The 18,604-nt window shown below is 53.2% G+C and overlaps 2 protein-coding genes across 4 annotated transcripts in view; one reads left to right on the plus strand and one right to left on the minus strand.

The window, feature by feature from the left end:
- The first annotated feature begins 2,010 nt into the window (after nucleotides 1-2,010).
- On the plus strand, nucleotides 2,011-5,612 carry SSR3 (signal sequence receptor subunit 3). Its single transcript, XM_021540833.3, has 5 exons — nucleotides 2,011-2,197; nucleotides 3,261-3,387; nucleotides 3,827-3,925; nucleotides 4,459-4,590; nucleotides 5,224-5,612. The coding sequence occupies exons 1-5, from the start codon at nucleotides 2,062-2,064 to the stop codon at nucleotides 5,288-5,290; spliced, it is 561 nt and encodes a 186-aa protein (XP_021396508.1). The 5' UTR covers nucleotides 2,011-2,061; the 3' UTR covers nucleotides 5,291-5,612.
- A 2,225-nt stretch (nucleotides 5,613-7,837) lies between these two features.
- Nucleotides 7,838-18,604, minus strand: part of KCNAB1 (potassium voltage-gated channel subfamily A regulatory beta subunit 1) — a 54,036-nt gene continuing 43,269 nt past the window's right edge. For all 3 annotated transcript variants that reach the window (XM_085588071.1, XM_021540832.4, XM_031505603.3), the window contains exons 8-14: nucleotides 17,146-17,232; nucleotides 13,984-14,069; nucleotides 12,596-12,716; nucleotides 11,731-11,825; nucleotides 10,738-10,858; nucleotides 9,822-9,910; nucleotides 7,838-9,231 (exon numbers count right to left, since the gene is read on the minus strand). In XM_085588071.1, the coding sequence (XP_085444197.1) occupies nucleotides 9,142-9,231; nucleotides 9,822-9,910; nucleotides 10,738-10,858; nucleotides 11,731-11,825; nucleotides 12,596-12,716; nucleotides 13,984-14,069; nucleotides 17,146-17,232 (689 nt within the window). In that variant the 3' untranslated portion in view covers nucleotides 7,838-9,141. The remainder of the gene's footprint in view (nucleotides 9,232-9,821; nucleotides 9,911-10,737; nucleotides 10,859-11,730; nucleotides 11,826-12,595; nucleotides 12,717-13,983; nucleotides 14,070-17,145; nucleotides 17,233-18,604) is intronic.

Consider the following 18,604-nt stretch of genomic DNA (forward strand, 5'->3'; position numbering starts at 1 on the left):
AAAGGCTGCTCTGTTTGGTCCTGGGAATTTATTATGAGCTCTAACAGCAGAGTCCTACTGCACTCAAAAGTGTTGTATAAAGCTCTGTCAAAATGAATTCATTTTGATCATATTTAACCTCGCTTAAATTTAATCTCATTTCCACATAGTATTTCCTCATGGCATGCACGTGAAGTGTTTTCTTGGAAGCAGAGAACACTAATAACTGGAAGGAAATAAACGGGGAAATGACTTGAATTAAATTTTAGAGAAATACGTGCTTTGCTAAATGAAGTTGACACCAAAACGTTAAAGATATTAAGAGAATTGGCAGTCCAGGGGACAAGGAGTGCTGCAGCCAGCCCAGGCCATCAGGGGACAAGACCTGTACCCCACTGATGCTGGACATTGATGTTCATCCCCAAAATCTCTGCGGGGCATCTGTCACCACAAACTGCAGAGGGAACGCTAAAAACAGTGAAAAGCAGGGCACTCTGCACTGCCCCCCAGGCTGGGCTGGGGCTGCGAGAGCAGCAGTGGTTGTAAAAGCCTACAAGATGACAGAAACACTCTGGGAGCTGCAGGGTGGCATTTTTCACAGCGGGGAAAACACAGGGGAAAACACGAGAGAAAACACGGCCCATTTCCATTCCTTCCCAGCCGAAGTGAGACACCTCGGAGGGATCCCGGCCCACCGGGGACTCACCTGCCTCAGCCATGGGAACAGCGGGGATACATCGGGACAGGATCGGGATGGGAGTGGGATGGGGATGGGATGGGAGCAGGATGGGGATAGGGATGGGAGCAGGATGGGGATGGGGATGGGAGCAGGATGGGGATGGGATGGGAGCAGGATGGGGATGGGGATGGGAGCAGGATGGGGATGGGATGGGAGCAGGATGGGGATGGGATGGGAGCAGGATGGGGATGGGGGTTGGATCGGGACTGGGATAGGATCGGAATGGGATGGAGATGGGGATGGGATCATGAATGGGATAGGATCGGGATGGGATGGAGATGGGGATGGGATTGGGATGGAGATGGGATTGGGACTGGGATCGGGATGGGGGTGGGATCGGGACTGGTTTGGGATGGAGATGGGATCGGGACTGGGATCGGGATGGGATCAGCACTGGGATGGGGATGGGAATGGGATTGAGATGGGATGGGCACTAGGATGGGGATGGGATGGAGATGGCAATGGGATCAGCACTGGGATCAGGACAGGGATGGGGATAGGGACGGGATCGAGATCAGATCGGGACTGGGATCGGAATGGAGATGGGATCGCGATGGGGGTGGGATCAAGACTGGGATGGGGATGGGATCGGGATGGGGATGGGATTGAGATCGGATAGGGACTGGGAACGGAATGGAGATGGGATCGGGCCGGGCTGAGGGGGGATCGGGGCGCTGAGGGAGGATCGGGCCGGGCTGAGGGAGGATCGGGGTTGGTCTCGGACCGGCTGAGGGGGGATCGGGGCGCTGAGGGAGGATCGGCCGGGCTGAGGGATCGGGCTGGGCTGAGGGAGGATCGGGCCGGCTGAGGGAGGATCGGCCGCTGAGGGAGGATCGGACCGGCCGCCGAGGGAGGATCGGGCCGGGCTGAGGGAGGATCGGGGCGCTGAGGGAGGATCGGGCCGGGCTGAGGGAGGACCGGCCGCCGAGGGAGGATCGGGCCGGCTGAGGGAGGATCAGCCGGGCTGAGGGATCGGGCTGGGCTGAGGGAGGACCGGCCGCTGAGGGAGGATCGGGGCTGGTCTCGGACCGGCTGAGGGAGGATCGGACCGGCCGCTGAGGGAGGACCGGCCGCTGAGGGAGGACCGGCCGCTGAGGGAGGACCGGCTGAGGGAGAACCGGCCGCCGAGGGAGGATCGGGCCGGGCTGAGGGAGGACCGGCTGAGGGAGGACCGGCCGCCGAGGGAGGATCGGGGCGCTGAGGGAGGACCGGCTGAGGGAGGACCGGCCGCCGAGGGCGGGGCCGGCCGCGCTCCGGAAGCGCTCCCGCCGCCGGGCCCGCCCGCCTGACCCGGAGCCGCTCGGCCGCGCTGACGCTGCCTTGTCCCGCTGCCTTGTCCCGCCATGGCTCCCAAGGGCGGCCCCGGCCGGCAGCAGTCCGAGGAGGATCTGCTGCTGCAGGACTTCAGCCGCAACCTCTCGGCCAAGTCCTCCGCGCTCTTCTTCGGCAACGCCTTCATCGTCTCCGCCATCCCCATCTGTGAGCGCGGGCGGCAGCCGGGAGGGCAGCGGCGCGTTCTGAGGGGATCAGCATCGCTGGGGGAGAGAAATACCCCGGGAGAGGGGATCAGCATCGCTGGGGGAGCGAAATACCCCGGGAGAGGGGATCAGCATCCCTGGGGAGCGAAATACCCTGGGAGAGGGGATCAGCATCCCTGGGGAGCGAAATACCCCGGGAGAGGGGGATCAGCATCACTGGGGGAGAGAAATACCCTGGGAGAGGAGATCAGCATCCCTGGGGGAGAGAAATACCCTGGGAGAGGGGGATCAGCATTCCTGGGGGAGAGAAATACCCCGGGAGAGGGGGATCAGCATCCCTGGGGGAGAGAAATACCCTGGGAGAGGAGATCAGCATCCCTGGGGGAGAGAAATACCCTGGGAGAGGAGATCAGCATCCCTGGGGAGCGAAATACCCTGGGAGAGGAGATCAGCATCCCTGGGGAGCGAAATACCCTGGGAGAGGAGATCAGCATCCCTGGGGGATCAGGAGGTTGGGAAGGAGGATCAGAGGTTGGGAAAGGGGACGAGGAGGTTGGGATGGGGATCAGGACGTTGGGAAGGGGGATCAGGAGTTGGGAAGGGGGACCAGGGCTCCCCACCGCCCGCCGTGGGCTCTGTCCCGCTGCGGATCCCGGGGCTGCTGCTCCGAGCCCCGGCGGATCCCGGCTCCGGGCAGTGTCGGTCCCGGTTCTGAGCCTTTGGGATCCCGGTTCCAGCCGTGTCGGGTCCCGGTTCCAGCCCCGCCGGGTCCCGGTGCCGGGCAGCATCCCTGACGTGTCACCACATCAGCGCTGCCCGCAGGCTCTGCCGTGCTCACACCGCCCCTTGCAGCCACGGCAAAGCTCCTTTCCCCTTCCACGGTACTTTTAATGTTAAAGTAAACACCCCCGAGTGGTTTTAGATGAGTTGGCTTTGTTCGGGCAGAGACTGTGGAATTACAGAGCTCAGATCCTGTATGGGGCTCCAGTATGGGGCGTTTTTCTTGGAGACAAACTGCTTCCAATTCCAACACCATTCTTCCTTTTTTTTTTTTTTTTTTTAAGGGCTTTACTGGAGAATATGGCATATGGATCTTGTTCAGTCTGCAGTCCTGTACAGCGTCATGACCCTCATCAGTACCTATCTCGTGGCTTTTGCCTATAAAAACGTCAAGTTTGTCCTCAAACACAAGTAAGTTCGGTGCCTCTTTGAATTTATCATTTAAAAATTTAACAAAACTGCCATTTACAACTGTAGTTTTTTATTAATAAGAAACGTTACTCAAAAAATATTTTGCACAGAAGTATCTACTGATTAGTTTCTCGTATTCTTTTGTAATTATAGTCAAATCTTGTCAGCTAAGAGTATGGGGAAATAGTAAATCTACCATCATGCTCCTTGGGTATCACCACAAATTATGTTTAAATTATAAATTATATTACTTATTGGATGTGAATTATATTACTTTTAGTAATTGCTGTTATTATTTCTTACCCCTTCACCTTGACAGAACTGTCGGGTATCTTGGCTAAGTTGTATTCTTCACTGTACAGAAAACTTCTGTAGTCCCAGGGCTGGGCTGGTGGGTTTTTTCATTTCTGAAGTGTGACATGAGTGGTGGTCCTTACAGAGTAGCCCAGAAAAGAGAAGATGCTGTTTCCAAGGAGGTGACTCGCAAGCTGTCCGAGGCGGACAACAGGAAGATGTCCCGCAAGGAGAAGGATGAAAGGTGATCTCTCTGTCCTCTTCCTTCTCTCCCTTGTTGTAGGGGTGCCTTCAGTGTCCGTGAGGCTCTGGGTGGGGCAGTAGGGACTGTGCTGGACACTGTTTTTCTGTGTTCTGGTGAGCAGCAGCTGCAGGGTAGCTCGTGGTTCAGCTTCAAGCCCTTTTGAGCTGAATTGTCCAGGGCAGGTCTCAGATGCACTGAGTGTGAGAGGGAATCCCCAGTGGGACTGCAGGATGGGAGCACTGGAGCCAAACTCTCTGTCTTCTGGAGAAACTACTGCACACTTCATCGTGTGGATGTGCCTGGATATCCCTCCCCATCCCTGGCAGTGCCCAAGGCCAGGCTGGCCAGGGCTTGGACAGCCTGGGACAGTGGGAGGTGTCCCTGCCATGGCAGGGGTGGAGTGGGATGAGCTTTAAGGCCCCTCCCCACCCAAACCATTCCAGGATTCCGTGATAGCCATTGATTTAAATACATCTGAAATTCTACCTCCTAGGATTTATATTGATTTTAATATATTTGAAATTTGCTTCTAGGATTCTGTGGAAGAAAAATGAAGTTGCAGACTACGAAGCAACAACTTTCTCCATCTTCTACAACAACACTCTCTTTCTGGTCCTGGTTATTATCGCTTCCTTTTTCGTGCTGAAGAACTTCAACCCCACTGTGTATCCTTTATCCCCACCCCAAAACCCCCACAGCCCCACTCCTGTTAGCTGTCACCACTCGCTGTAGCTGTCCTGTGGGCTGTGGCATTCCTCTCTTGGCACCTGCAGCCCACTGGAGTACAGCAGCTTAGAATGTTGAAACAAAAACAAGAGTTTACCAAAAAAAAAGTCTCCCAGTTAAAGTCCCTTAAAACATGAGATGTTTTAAGGATATTGCTTGGACAGTATACAGGAATCCTCCTGGCTTTGCCATTTCCATTGTGCTTTTGGAGTGAGGACACAGCTCAGCTTCCTGCAAACGCTGTGTCAGTGTTGGTTGCCTGGAGCTCTTCCCTGACAGGATGCTTCAGCTCCAGTAACTCACAAATAAAATGTTTTGTTCCTGTAGGATATTAGTATTGCAAACAGGCTAGTTAATTCAAGATCTCGATTTATAAAACTTAAGAGACCAGGCTGAACTTTATGGGTGTCTTAATTGTGAAGGTGAGTTCTGAAGCTGTGTTTCAGGCTGCAGTATTCCAATTTTAAAACTCCAGAGGAAGACCATTTGAATTCCTTCCTTTTCATAAAACTCCTACCAAATGTTGTGTACCAAAGAAGGATCTCAACAATTCCTTAACCTATTCCCTGCAGAAACTACATCCTTTCTATCAGTGCTTCCTCAGGACTGATTGCTCTGCTGTCCACAGGATCCAAGTAGACACAAAATCCTCAGCAGTTTCTGTGAGGATTCTGCCATGGAAATGCCTAAGGGTGGAATAGGAATTTTTTTTTTTCCTTTTTAGCATGAGGAAAATGTGGGGAGGGTTTGAATCCAAAATGGTTAAATTGTGTTCACTTTTGGTATCTTTACATGATATTTGATATTGCAGTTACTCAGTTTTGTTTAACTTAGCAAGGAGAGGGAGTAGGGTGTGAGCTGTGAGCAGACATCACCTTTCTGCAGCTCCACCCTGGGGACAATCCATTTATCACTGTAACTTGAAAAGTTGTAATTAAAACGAGCTTTTTTTGCAATTTGATTCCTTGTATTTTCATTCTTCATTTTTTTAAAAAACCCGGGATTTTCATATCTAGGTTTGTCAACTCTTTTCTGCTTCCAGAAGAGATGAGACTTCTACAAGCTAACATATTCCTTAGAAGCACTCCTCATTTTTGAGTAATGTGGAGTCAGGACAAAACCTAAATCTCCTAGGCAAATGCTTTTGAAGTGGTTTGAATGTACTTTTTTTTTCATTAATCTTCAAAGTTGTAAGTAAAAAACCCTGCCAATCTCTGCACAGCTTAAGAAAAATGCTTTAGCTGGCTTTTAGTAATGGGTTTATCAGACAATCCTGTGTCTTCTTTTCTGGCTATCACTGGAGGAGCTCTTCACTTAAATGCCAAACTGTACTGATACTAATGGAATTCAGTTACAGAACCTGCCATTACAAACTTGGGATCCTAAAGAGAGAAGAAAGTTTTTAATCAGAATTAATGTAACAATTACTCTGCTAATCTTGGCTTCAATAAGATTAAATGGAAAATAGAGTAAAATGGAGAATGTGACGAGCAGGAGACAGTAATGGTTCTATTTCTGACAAATTCAAGTACTTTTGGTCATTTAATACTCTTTAGTTAACTGTTTTTTCTCAGAATTCACAGATTTTTTTTCTTTATCCCATCTGCCTGACTATTCAGCACTGCAAGGACACATTCCATAAAGCTGCTGCCTGCCTTGGACAGTTTCCCTTTCCTTGGCCTCACTTCTTGTAAGGGATATAATTGACAGGTTTTAGCTGAGTATTTAGCTCACATAAAGCAGATTTTTAACAGCCCAACACAAAGGCAGGCTGGCTCCTCGGGGAGCAGCAGGGTTTGATGTTGCTGTTTTTGCTCTGTTGCTCTCAGAGCCCCCAGTGCTGAACTCAAGCCCTGGAACAGACAATGTTACCCTCGCTTTCCTGGCAGGGCTTTTTCAGGTGTATTCCCCAGAAAATCTGCTGTCTGCCCTTTCTTCTGCCATTACTGTTGGCTCACTGAGTCTTTTATTACCAGCTTTTCATCTTCTCTTAGGGCTTTTTTGCTATTGACAGTTGCTGAGGCCTGGAGCTTAGTGTGTCAGAATTTTCCTGGAGAGGGAACATTGAGCACTGACAGCCTGAAACAAAAGCAGGTGGGTGGGTGGGTGGGTGTTCTGCAAAAAAACTAATCTTGATTCTTCACAGAAAAGTTTGGGGCTTTTTTTGGTTGGCATTTGGATTTTGACTTTTTCAGTTGGTTTTGGTTTTTTTTCTAGAGGTGGTGTTTGATTTTTCCCTTGCAATCCCCACTACAAGTTGCAATGATAAATAAAAAATTCAATGTAAAACACTGAAATGATCTTTCTCTAATCTAGTGCTGAGGGTTAACCTGAATCAGAGCTGCCGCTCTGCCCCACATTGCCCTCAGAGCCTGTAAGGGACAATGCCATCTCCTCAATTAAAGTTGGGAATTGTTTTAATACATTATTGGATCCCCAAGTACTTGAGAAGGGGAAGAGAGAACATTAAATTGTACCCCCAGGGGGAGGAAAAGGAATTACTCTGTTACTGGGAGGATAATTATATTAAATTAATAAAGCTGTTAACTGTGAAATGGCTGAAGCTCTGTAAAAATGAATAGTAGTTAGTGGTAATGCAGCACTGGGGATGTTCCCGTGGCAGGGCAAGGTGGGTCTGGCCAGTGCCGCCCTGGGGAAGCTGGGGACAGCTGCACTGGGCTCAGTTCAGGCCAAATCACAGAACATGGCTTAGAAAGGAGCTTAAATCCCACCCAGTGCCACCCCAGGGCCACCTCCCACTGTCCCAGCTGCTCCAGCCCCAGTGTCCAACCTGACCCTGGGCACTGCCAGGGATCCAGGGGCAGCCCCAGCTGCTCTGGGCACCTGTGCCAGCGCTGCCCACCCTGCCAGGGAACAATTCCTAATTCCCAAAATCCCACCCATCCCTGCCCCCTCCCGCCTCAGGCCAGGCCAGACCTTACCTGGGATTGCTGTGCTCCTTGGGGACTGACTGCCAGCAGCACCCTGGGGCCAGCCCAGCCCCTGCTGTCCCTCCTGGGCACAGCTGGAGCGTCCCTGGGCACAGCTGGAGCATCCCTGGGCACAGCTGGAACATTCCCTGGGCACAGCTGGAACATTCCCTGGGCACAGCACCCCATCCCCAGCAGGGAGCCCTGCTGGCCCAGAGCAGCTCCGGGGTCAGTAACAGGCCTGCAGCTCTCGGGGTGGATGCACAAAATGCTTTTATTGCGTCCAAGCAGAATTGCAGTCAGACTGCATTTCTCACGTACAGCAGGAGTCATTGACACACAGCCACGGCTTCACACACAGCAGGAGAGCACTCGGGAGGGGGGGAGCTGCTCACCTGGCCCAGGTGAGTGCTGCAGGGGGGGGACAGGGGTCCTAAAATACTGTACAGGGCTGAGTCCCAGCAGGGACGGGAGAAATCCAGACTGGGATCAGAGGAGCATGGTACACAGCAAATCCTTGGGGAGATACAACGTGGGCTTCAGCTGGGCAAATCAGGATGTAAATCCTTCCTGTCAACTCCTGTAAATGCTCACAGAAATCTCTTTCAAATGTGTCTTATGCATTTACTTCCTCCCGGTTCCAAAGCAAGTGGAAGCGGGTGTAGCCTTTTGGAGTACGTACCTGATTGTTCCTGCAGTTCTCAGCAGCTATATATTGTGTATATTTATAGTATCTAGATCCTTAAAAGCTCCTGAATATTGAAATTTGCAGTAGCTCTGTCTACAAGCAGGCAGAAGTAGAGGCAGGTTTCTATAGATGCAAAACCCAATATTTAATCATGGCTTTCTTGGCTTAAGGTCTATGGAGAAGTAGAACTTTGCAGAGCTGTTCTGTTCAGTAACCTGACATGCGTGTTTGGGTTTCCTAGCACTGCTCCAGGAGCACTCCACAGCTGGAACAGCTGTAAAATTAGGAGCTGAACTATCTAATTGCTAGCTAGTTCTCTGTCTTACAGCCTTTATTCACCTACAGAGAAATCCTAGAGTTTATATTCAGCGTAAAAAAGCAAAGTTTGAGCTAGTCCCTTCCATCTGTTAACCTGAAGAAACTTTATAGTTGAGATTTCCCAAACATGGTTTTATTAAAACCTGAAGTTGTATCTGGCTTTTCTTCATTGAAAAAATAGGTCTGTACATCCTTCTTTAATTACCAAGTACCTGAAGGTTATAAATGGTTTCTTTGTTTTTTGTTTTTTGTTTTTTTTTTTTTGCTTTACAAGTATTTGTCACAGCACAAGCATGAGGTGCAAAGAGTAAAGTAAAAATTAATGAACTCGGTCAAGAAGGTAAGAAAATACAAGGTTATTCTTGGTTAGAAGAGAGATCAACTGTGCTTTTAAATTCACTGCAGAGTAGTAGCAAGAGCACACATCTCCAAGGATCCAGTGACAGTAGACACTGAGCAGCAAGTGCTGAATGATTCTCATGAGAGTAATTCAGGGCTGTACTGGAGTACAGAGCACTTCTAAACCATGCAGTCCAGGAAATTCATGCATTGCATTAGGATCTGTAGTCTTTCTTGCTGTAGGGCTTGTTGCCCAGGATATTATCTATTTCATTTACAATATGGGATGTCATCTTTGGAAGGACCTGGGGTGGAAGAAAGCGATGTTTAATCAAGATACTTCCAAACTGAAACCTAGATTTTATCCAAGTACATTTCCTCTGGGGTTTTTGTGTGACAGATATTAAACATTCATCCAATAACTTCCTCCCTTAAAGGAAAAACCACGGGAGGACCTTTACTCAGTGGGAGAATCGCAGCAAAGCCTCTCAGCTTTGTGTGTGGAATATTGCTTGGCTGCACTGGGACACGAGCTGGTGGCAAGGACAGCAGAGGCAGAGGAAGCTCTGACTGGAGAAAACCAGCAGGGAATTATTGAGGTGGGTGCAGGTGACATGTGACAGCACACAATCTGTCACAACATTCAGCATTGCAGAAATTGCATTTCAAGTGGATCTGAAATTGCATTTTCACTTGAAAGCTGCTGCTGCCACCCTGGTGTCACTGGGCAATGACCCCAGAAGGTGCTAACCATGGTGACACCAGGGATGGGCCCGATTCGGGTGCATGGATGGAGCTGGGAGACAAAACCCCACGTGTGAGCCCTGCTCTAAGAGAAGGAGGGTGCTGGGCTCTGGGGGTGCCTCCCTGCAGGAGCTGCCACCCCTGTGCTCACCTGGATGGCGCCGAGGTTCTCGATCAGCTGCTCGGGGCTGGAGGATCCCAGGAGGACAGAGCTCACCCCCTCGTTCCTCAGGCACCACGCTGGCAACAAAGGCACAAGGGGGTCAGGGGCACAGGGGGGCTGGCAGGGCCCCGCTCCCATCCCTGATGTCTGCCACAGCCTCTGTCCCTGCTTGAAAATAATCTCATTCTTTGTCTCCAGCCAAATATCAAACCCCACAGATCTTCCAGGATCCCACCTGAGCCTGCTCCCTGCCCCAGCACTTCTCCTGGCTCTGGGGTTTGGATTTTCCCTGTCACGAGGATTCACTGCTGGGATGCTGAACCAGGGATCACCTTTCTGACAAATGTGCTTTTTCCAGCTTCAGCTCTCAGCAGCATTAAGATAATCACTAGGAAAAACCCCCCAAAACTCATTTTGAACAGCATTCTCGTGTCTGCCAGCCCAGCACCACAAAGATGATGCCTTCATAGGGGGAGGGATGTCCAGGAAAACAGGGAGGTGGGACCCCTGGGGGTGCCCAAGACACTCTGACCCTGTCAGTCACAGCTGCTGGAAACAATCCTGGTTTAATTAATTGGTGCCCAGAGAAGCTGTGCCTGCCCCTGGATCCCTGGGAGTGTTTCAGGCCAGGCTGGACCAGTTTGGAGCAACCTGGGCTAGTGGAAGGTGTCCCTGCCCATGGCTGGGGCTGGAACAAAACGGGCTTTAAGTTCCCTTCTAGCCCAAACCACTCCAGGATCAATCATTTTTTACTCATTTTAAACAAGGAACATATCTCTAGCTGCAAGCCCGGCCCAAACCGTGGTGGAAAGGGAACCCATTTTCTGTGCCAGCCTTTCTGTGCCAGCCCTGAGCCCCAAGGAGGGGGAGCAGCCCTGGGGGTGGCAGCTGTGCGGGCACCCACCGACAGCCAGCTGTGGCAGCGTGCAGCCCAGGCGCTCGGCGATGGGGGACAGGTCCTTCAGCTTGCCCTGCTGCTTCCTGCCCTCCTCGCTGATGATCTTCTCCTTCAGCCACTGGTAGCACTGCAGAGCAAGCACAGCACGTCAGGCTGCCAGCTTTCAGCCTCCAAAACGCGGAGTTTAAGGCGATTTGTAATTATAATCTATAAATACGTATAAATAGCAGCACTCGAAAAGCCACGTCCAGCCCAGAAGGTCGTGGGGGCTGAGTAACACAAAGCCTGGCTACCCAAAGTAATTGGGGCACGCCAGGATGTCTCCTGTTGTCCTCAGCTCTCTGGCTTTATTCTCACTCCAGAACCTGGAGTCTCTCTTTTCCTTTTGCACCCCTTAAGCCCCAATCAGAATAAAATCAGGATAACTGTGAGGAAACCAAGCTGTGGTGACACCAATTGCTAAAACCTGTTAGAAAGGGCAGCCCCCAGCAGCCCAGGGGTCCTCAGTGGGCTTGCCCTTGGTCTGGGGGTCTCTGGAGGGATACTGGGATCACTGGAGGGATACTGGGGGGCTGAGCACCCCCTTGGCCTAGGCTGGTACCCAGGGAAACGATGCCCAAATCTGTTGGACCTATGTGGTTCACGGGGCTGCAAGTGGCAGCAGCTGCATCCATTCAGGGTTGGACTCCGTGACCTTGGAGGTCCTTTCCAGCCTGAATTCCAGGATGAACATCAATGAGGAGCCCCTGGCTCGTGCCTCCTCCCGGGCGATGCAGGGTGCAGGGTGGGGACACATCCAGCAGCCCCCTCAGCTCCTGCGTGGGGAGCGGGAGCTCACGCTAACCCAGATTCTCCCGACTTTGGAGCGTGGTTGCCAGAGAAACCGAGCTGCTCCATCCGAGCACAGCCCGGCCTCCTCACCAGGGAGCCCTTTCCTTTCCCCTCTGCTGTTTCCCTCCCTCACAAGAGCAGCACAACCCGAAGGAGCGCCAGGAGTACCTTGAGTGAAGCCCTTGAGCTTTCAGGGACGCCGTTGCCGTATTTCCCTGAGATGATCCCGCAGGCCAGGGGAGACCACGTCATCGCCCCCACCCCTGCAGAGGGAGCAGGGAAAGGGCCTTCAGGGGACTGGCACACACCAGGGCCGCAGCAAAAATGCACCTTTCAGTCAGAAAATGAACCCAAAGCAAACTGACCGCTGCTTGGTCCTGTCGCCACGGGCAGCAACGCTCTGCTGGCCCTCCAGCAAGAAGCTGCTGATGCCCTGAGGGATTTGTTTAACTTAATGGACCACACAAATCTCAGAGAGTAAAGGCACAGCCAAGCCAATTAATACTTAATATGTTCATTGCTGTACTTCAGTTATTAACACATAATATTAAGCAGTACTTCAGAGGCACAGAAAGCTGGTTGTTCTTTTAGGTCACTAGTAGAGACTTGGTTTTGTCACTGGTCCCACCTGGAGCCCCAGGTGATTCTACTCTCCATTTCTCTCTGGGAATGCCCCAGCCAGAAGATGATCCCCATGATCCTCAGCATCACCTCCACGCTCCTCACCATGAACTTCATGGCCCTCAGCATCACCTCCACACTCCTCAGCATGAACTCCATGGCCCTCACCATGACCTCCATGCTCCTCATCATCACCTCCACACTCCTCACCATCACCTCCATGCTCCTCATCATCACCTCCACGCTCCTCACCATGAACTTCATGGCCCTCACCATCACCTCCACGCTCCTCACCATCACCTCCATGGCCCTCACCATCACTTCCATGCTCCTCACCATCACCCCCACGTTCCTCACCATGACCCCCATGGCCCTCACCATCACCTCCAGGGCCCAGCAGGCTCCGACTCACCGATTTTGTGATACAATTCTGGCAGCTGCACCTCCACCTTCTCCCTCTGGAAGAGGTGGTACTCGGCCTGCTCGCACACGGGTGGGATCATGTTGAACTGCCTGGCCACGGAGTAGGCTTCCTGCCGAGGGAAACCCAGGAGAAAACACCTCAGTCCATGGAAATAGCCTGCAGGACACGCCAGGCCACGCCCCGAGGGGACAGCAGGTGGCCAAGGCAAGCCCCACAAGTGGGACCAGCAGGATGCTGCAATCCTGGCACCTCCTGGAGTCACAGCCTGGCTTGGGACACAAAGCCCATCTCATCCCACCCCTTCCCTGGGCCTGCTGATACCAAACTGAAGGACTGGACCTCAGGCAAACCAAAATGACACAAACACGAGTCACCCAAACCCCCACGCCCCAGCCCATCTTCTCCTCATCAGCACAGGGCTCCTTCTGGGACAGGATTTTACATTATTCGAGGTGGAAAGCCTGGATGGAGCAGAACCCAGCGTGCCCAGGGTTGCCCTGAAGGCAGCCCTCACCATTGCCCTCACTTGGCCTCCACACTCCTCACCATGACCACCATGGCCCCACCATGACCTCCATGGCCCCACCATCATCTCCAGGCCCTCACCATGATCTCCATGGCCCCACCATCCCCTCCAGGCCCTCACCACGATCTCCATGGCCCCACCATCATCTCCAGGCCCTCACCATGATCTCCATGGCCCCACCATGCCCTCCATGGCCCCACCATCCCCTCCATGGCCCCACCATCCCCTCCAGGCCCTCACCACGATCTCCATGGCCCCACCATCATCTCCAGGCCCTCACCATGATCTCCATGGCCCCACCATCATCTCCAGGCCCCACCATGATCTCCATGGCCCCACCATGATCTCCATGGCCCCACCATCCCCTCCATGCCCTCACCATGATCTCCATGGCCCCACCATCCCCTGCAGGCCCTCACCATGATCTCCATGGCCCCACCATGCCCTCCATGGCCCCACCATCCCCTCCATGCCCTCACCATGATCTCCATGGCCCCATCATGATCTCCATGGCCCCACCATGATCTCCATGGCCCCACCATGATCTCCATGGCCCCACCATGATCTCCATGGCTCCATCATGATCTCCATGGCCCCACCATGATCTCCATGGCCCCACCATGATCTCCATGGCCCCACCATGATCTCCATGGCCCCACCATGATCTCCATGGCCCCACCATCCCCTGCAGGCCCTCACCATGATCTCCATGGCCCCACCATGATCTCCATGGCCCCACCATGATCTCCATGGCCCCACCATGCCCTCACCATGATCTCCATGGCCCCACCATGATCTCCATGGCCCCACCATGATCTCCATGGCCCCACCATGCCCTCCATGCCCTCACCATGATCTCCATGGCGCTCCAGCGGGACGTGCCCCAGTACATGGCCATGCCCTGGTTGATCACGTGTGTCATCGCCCGCACGATTTCTTGGTGAAGACAAAAAGGAGGAGAGTGAGAAGTGCCCAGAGGCCACGTTCCCACCAAAGGCACGTCCGAAGTGCTGAGCCCTGACCTGCTCCTGCTGCGCTCCCCTGCCCAGCTGTGCTGGAGAAGCGTTTCCAGTGCAAACATCAAGACACTGACCCTGCAGGTGGCTCCAACCTGCTTTTCCCACCTGGCTCTTGCCGAGCACCGCCTTAGGAGAACATTTCCTCCACAGCGGAACACAAGAGGGCAGCACGGCGGAAAAACAAACTTCAAAAGAAATTACAAATATTTTTAAACTTGCTTCCTGAAAGCACGTATCTGGGTCTGCCTCTTTTTTACCAGAACACGAGGGACAAAGCTGCAAGAAATGAACCCAAGGGCCCTGGCACCCCCAGGTGTCACCTCTGCAGAGCCCAGCACAGCAGTGCCACGGTCCCCACGGCTGTGCCACCGTCCCCGGGCTGTGCCACCGTCCCCAGGGCTGTGCCATGGTCCCCAGGGCTGTGCCACCGTCCCCAGGGCTGTGCCATGGTCCCCAGGGCTGTGCCACCGTCCCCAGGGCTGTGCCACCGTCCCCAGGGCTGTGCCAAGGTCCCCACAGTTCTCTGGGTATGGAAGCTTTCAAGGCCACACACACCAGGAGAGGATTTTGGATTTCACCCCTCAGACCTCCTTGGGAGTGAAAAAACCCTCATGAGCTGCACGGGGTCAGGGCTGCCCTGAGCCCCCCAAAAACCCAAAACCCCAAACCCCTGAGCCCCAGGGGTCAGGGCTGCCCCGAGCCCCCCAAAAACCCAAAACCCCAAACCCCCGAGCCCCAGGGGTCAGGCTGCAGGCCCTGCTCCCTTGCCCACACTCGCTGCCTGGCTGCAGCTGCATTCTGGTGCTGCTTGGGGCAGGAGGAGCAGGAGCCTGGCACAGAGGAGGCTCCAGTGCCACCCTGGCACTGCTGCAATCCTCTGCAGGCTCTGCCAGGCTCCATTATAACCCACAGGGCAGCTCTGGCACACAGAGCTGCCTCCAAGCCAAACACAAACCCGCTGCGCCCGAGGGAATGGAAAGGAAATAAAAACCCCAGGCAGGGGATGGAAAGGAAACTTCCAGTTCTTCCTGAAAAAATAGCAGCTCATTTCAGTGAAGTGTAAATACAGAATCAAAGACTGCTTGGGGTTGTAAAGGACCTTAAATATCTTCTTTTTCCAAGCCCTTGCTGTGGGCAGGGACACCTTCCACCTGACCAGGGCTCCCAAATTCAATTAATGAGCAATTTCAGGCTGCCCCATCTGAACATTTAATTAAAAATTGGTTTTCATTCCCTACCACCATCAGTCTAAGCCTGTAAGTGATCCTTCCCTTCCTCCCTCTTCAGCTGCTTCTCCCTGGCTTTAGTTTTCTATTTTTGCCCCGCCACCGTTTCGGAGTTTGGCAAAACATTTCGTCACACGCCTCTTACACATCTCAGCCCGGGGTTGTTTTCATTTCTCCAGCCTCTACTCTTTCAAAAAAAACCCAAATTCAACTCAGAAAATTTATGTAAATATACATATATATATATATCCTTGCTGGGAGAGCCAGGGGACGGTGATGGGATTTGGGAAGGGCACAGGCCTGGATCTCTTGTCCTGCCAGCTGGATGCCCAAATGGCAGCACTTAGGAACAGGAGCTGTTGGGTTTTTGTAACATTAATCAATGCTTCAGATCCCAAACAACAGCCCCTGGCACTATAACAATAACAACTCTGAAGCAGGTTAAAGTTCCCTGGTAGGAACGTGGCCACCTTCACTCCCTGCGTGCCAGGCTGTGCCAGGCTGTGCCAGGCTGTGGGCACTGGGGACACACCGCAGCAGCCCGAGAAGAAAATCTTTTAGATAATTTGCAATAAACTGCCTTGAGACCCAACAACAGAGACTGCTGAGCCTTTTTTTGGAAGGAGGGTTGGAGGAGAGACTTTTCCAGCACACGGAGCCACCCCTGACCCAGGGTGAGATCCCCCAGGGAAGCAAACAGGACATCAGGTTTGGACTGGGTTGTGCCCCCTGCTCACAAGGTGCTGGCTGCTCCAGCAGCACCCACAGGTGGGGAGCACCCTCGGGTCCCCTTCTCCTTCAGGAGGGGCTGTCCCAGCCCTGGAAGTGTCTCAGGACAGTGGGAGGGAAGGGGATGAGTTTCAGGAGCCTTGCAAGGCTCCCTGGGGAGAAGGGAGGTGTGCGTGGTGCTGAGCAGGATGCAGTGGCTCGGGGAGCAGCGCCGACAGATGGCCCAGCAGGTGCTCTGGGATGGAAGTGGCTAGGTAGGTGAGCCATAAAAAAAGCAGGAAGAAGATGGGGAGTATCTCCAGCACCCTGTTCATACAAGAAATGTCCCTTTTTTCACCCTGCTGGAGCCTCAGCCCGTGCCTGGCTGCCAGGGCCAGCCCTGGGAACGTGGGATCAGCTGTGCCCTGGCCACAGGAGCTGCTCAGTGACAGGAGACCAGCACAGAGGTCACACCTCCCTGCCAGACACAGCTCAGGGGCTTCCTTCACCCAGCAGCTCCTGGGGAAGCTCCTCAAACCCCAGGCCAGCCCCTGCCCCGCGCTGCTGGCACCCATGGGTGGCACAGCCCCGTGTCCAGCAGTGGGTGTCAGCAGAGCTGGCACGGGGCTGCAGCTCTGTGGGAGTCCCATGGACCATCCAGCACATCTGCCACGGCCACCTGCCCTAAACCAGCACAAATCCACCTCACCTGAAGGACCTGGGGAAAGGAAACACTCCAGACATTAAAGCCACTCCTGGGACAGAAAGGAAACTTCCAGTTCCTTCTAAAACCTACAAATTCATGTGTCCTGGCAGGGCAGACATAGAAACCTTACACAGGTTGGGAGGGGCCTTAAAGGACATTAATTCCAACCCCCTGCCTGGACAGGAACACTTTCCATGGCTCCCAAAAGGAGAGATTTCACATTTACACTGCCCCACCTGAACACCATTCCAAACTGTTTTAATTGTTTTTGCTTCCCTGCCCTCCTCAGTGTGAGCCCTTAGGCCAGGACCAGGCAGGAAAGGTTAACCCCTTCCAGCCCAGCTCCCACCAACCTTCCATGGGGGTGTTGTTGTCCGGCCGGTTGGCAAAGACCACGTCCACATATTCCAGCTGCAGCCTCTGCAGAGAAGCCTTCAGGCCTGGCCAGGGGAAAGAGAGACAAGGACAGGCAGGGTCAGAGAGAGGCAGGGAGCAGAGCCAGGATGGGATCAAACACAGCTCGCTGCATGAAATAATTCTATTTTTATATATATACACACACACGGCCACGCAGGATGGGAGAGGGATGCTGAACAATGATGTCCCACCTCCCTGCAGCCATCTGAGGAAGAAAGCACCAGCGTGGCCACACAGATTCCCTTGCCCAGTGCTCTAGTCTGGAGCTCCAGGATTTGTGCTGCCCAGCCCTGGTCACAGAGCGTGGCCCTGGCAGCCTGGCAGAGGCAGCTCCAGGGGCTGTCTCAGTGCCCTGCAGTTCATTCCAGCTGAATTTTGTCACAGAGCCTTTCTTGCTCCAGGGGGACGTCGCAGGGACGCAGGGTGGTGGCACTGGGGGTGACTGGGAACAGGGAAAGCACCAGGGAGGGCTTCACCTTGCCAGGCTGAGCTGTGCCCCCCTGCACTGCCCAGAGCAAACCCAAGCCCCTTTCAGTCCATAAATCCCAGGTTTTGGGAGCCTGCCTGTGAGGAGCTGATGGGAGATGGCATCAAACCCCTGCAGATGTATTTATATATCTATGGATGAGTGTGTGAGAGAGGGTGAGCAGAGGATGGGCATTTTATCCAGCTCAAAATTCAGCCAACATTTTCAGCCTGCTCTATTTTGACTCATTCTTCATGAACATTCATAAAAACATTTTGTTCTTGGGAAGATTTGTGGAAAATAACCGTTAAAAATCCTCTTCTCTCTCTCACGCACACAGATATATATAAAAATTTATATATAAAAATATAAAATATCTCTCATTGACCTTAATGTTGTTTGCTGGGTGTTCTGTGAAATGATTCCAACTCCTGCCAGTGCTTTTCTGGCATTGCACGAAGTATCTCCACAAAAAATGGAAAATGGAGGGGTCGGGGTGCCTGTGACACATCTGCCACCTCCCTGAGCCCCTGCAGCACCACAGAAGCTTTTTTAGATGAAAATTCAACCAAAAGTTGCCACAAGAAAAACTTTCTCCAGCATTGCCTCCCTGGGAAAGCCCCAGGATCCTGATGGGCCTGGGTGCTGCAAACGCTCCAGGATAAAACTCTGCAGGGTCAAACTTGCCCAGAGCAGGACAAGGATGGAAGGAGCCAGAGCTGCAGCCAGGGAGGGGCTGTGCCACCCCAGCATCCCCCAGAGCTGGGCACTGCCCTGCACTGCCCTGGGGGCTGGCACTGCCCTGCACTGCCCTGCTGGGGCTGGCAGCCCTCCAGAGGCTATTTCTGCAGGCTGACATCATGCCCTCATCCTCATCCTCATCCCTCCCAGCTCCCAGGGCAGCCCCTGGGCATGCCTGGCCCCGTGGG

Source organism: Lonchura striata, chromosome 9 (genome assembly GCF_050655825.1).
Source record: "Lonchura striata isolate lonStrDom1 chromosome 9, ASM5065582v1, whole genome shotgun sequence".
Taxonomy (NCBI): Eukaryota; Metazoa; Chordata; class Aves; order Passeriformes; family Estrildidae; genus Lonchura; species Lonchura striata.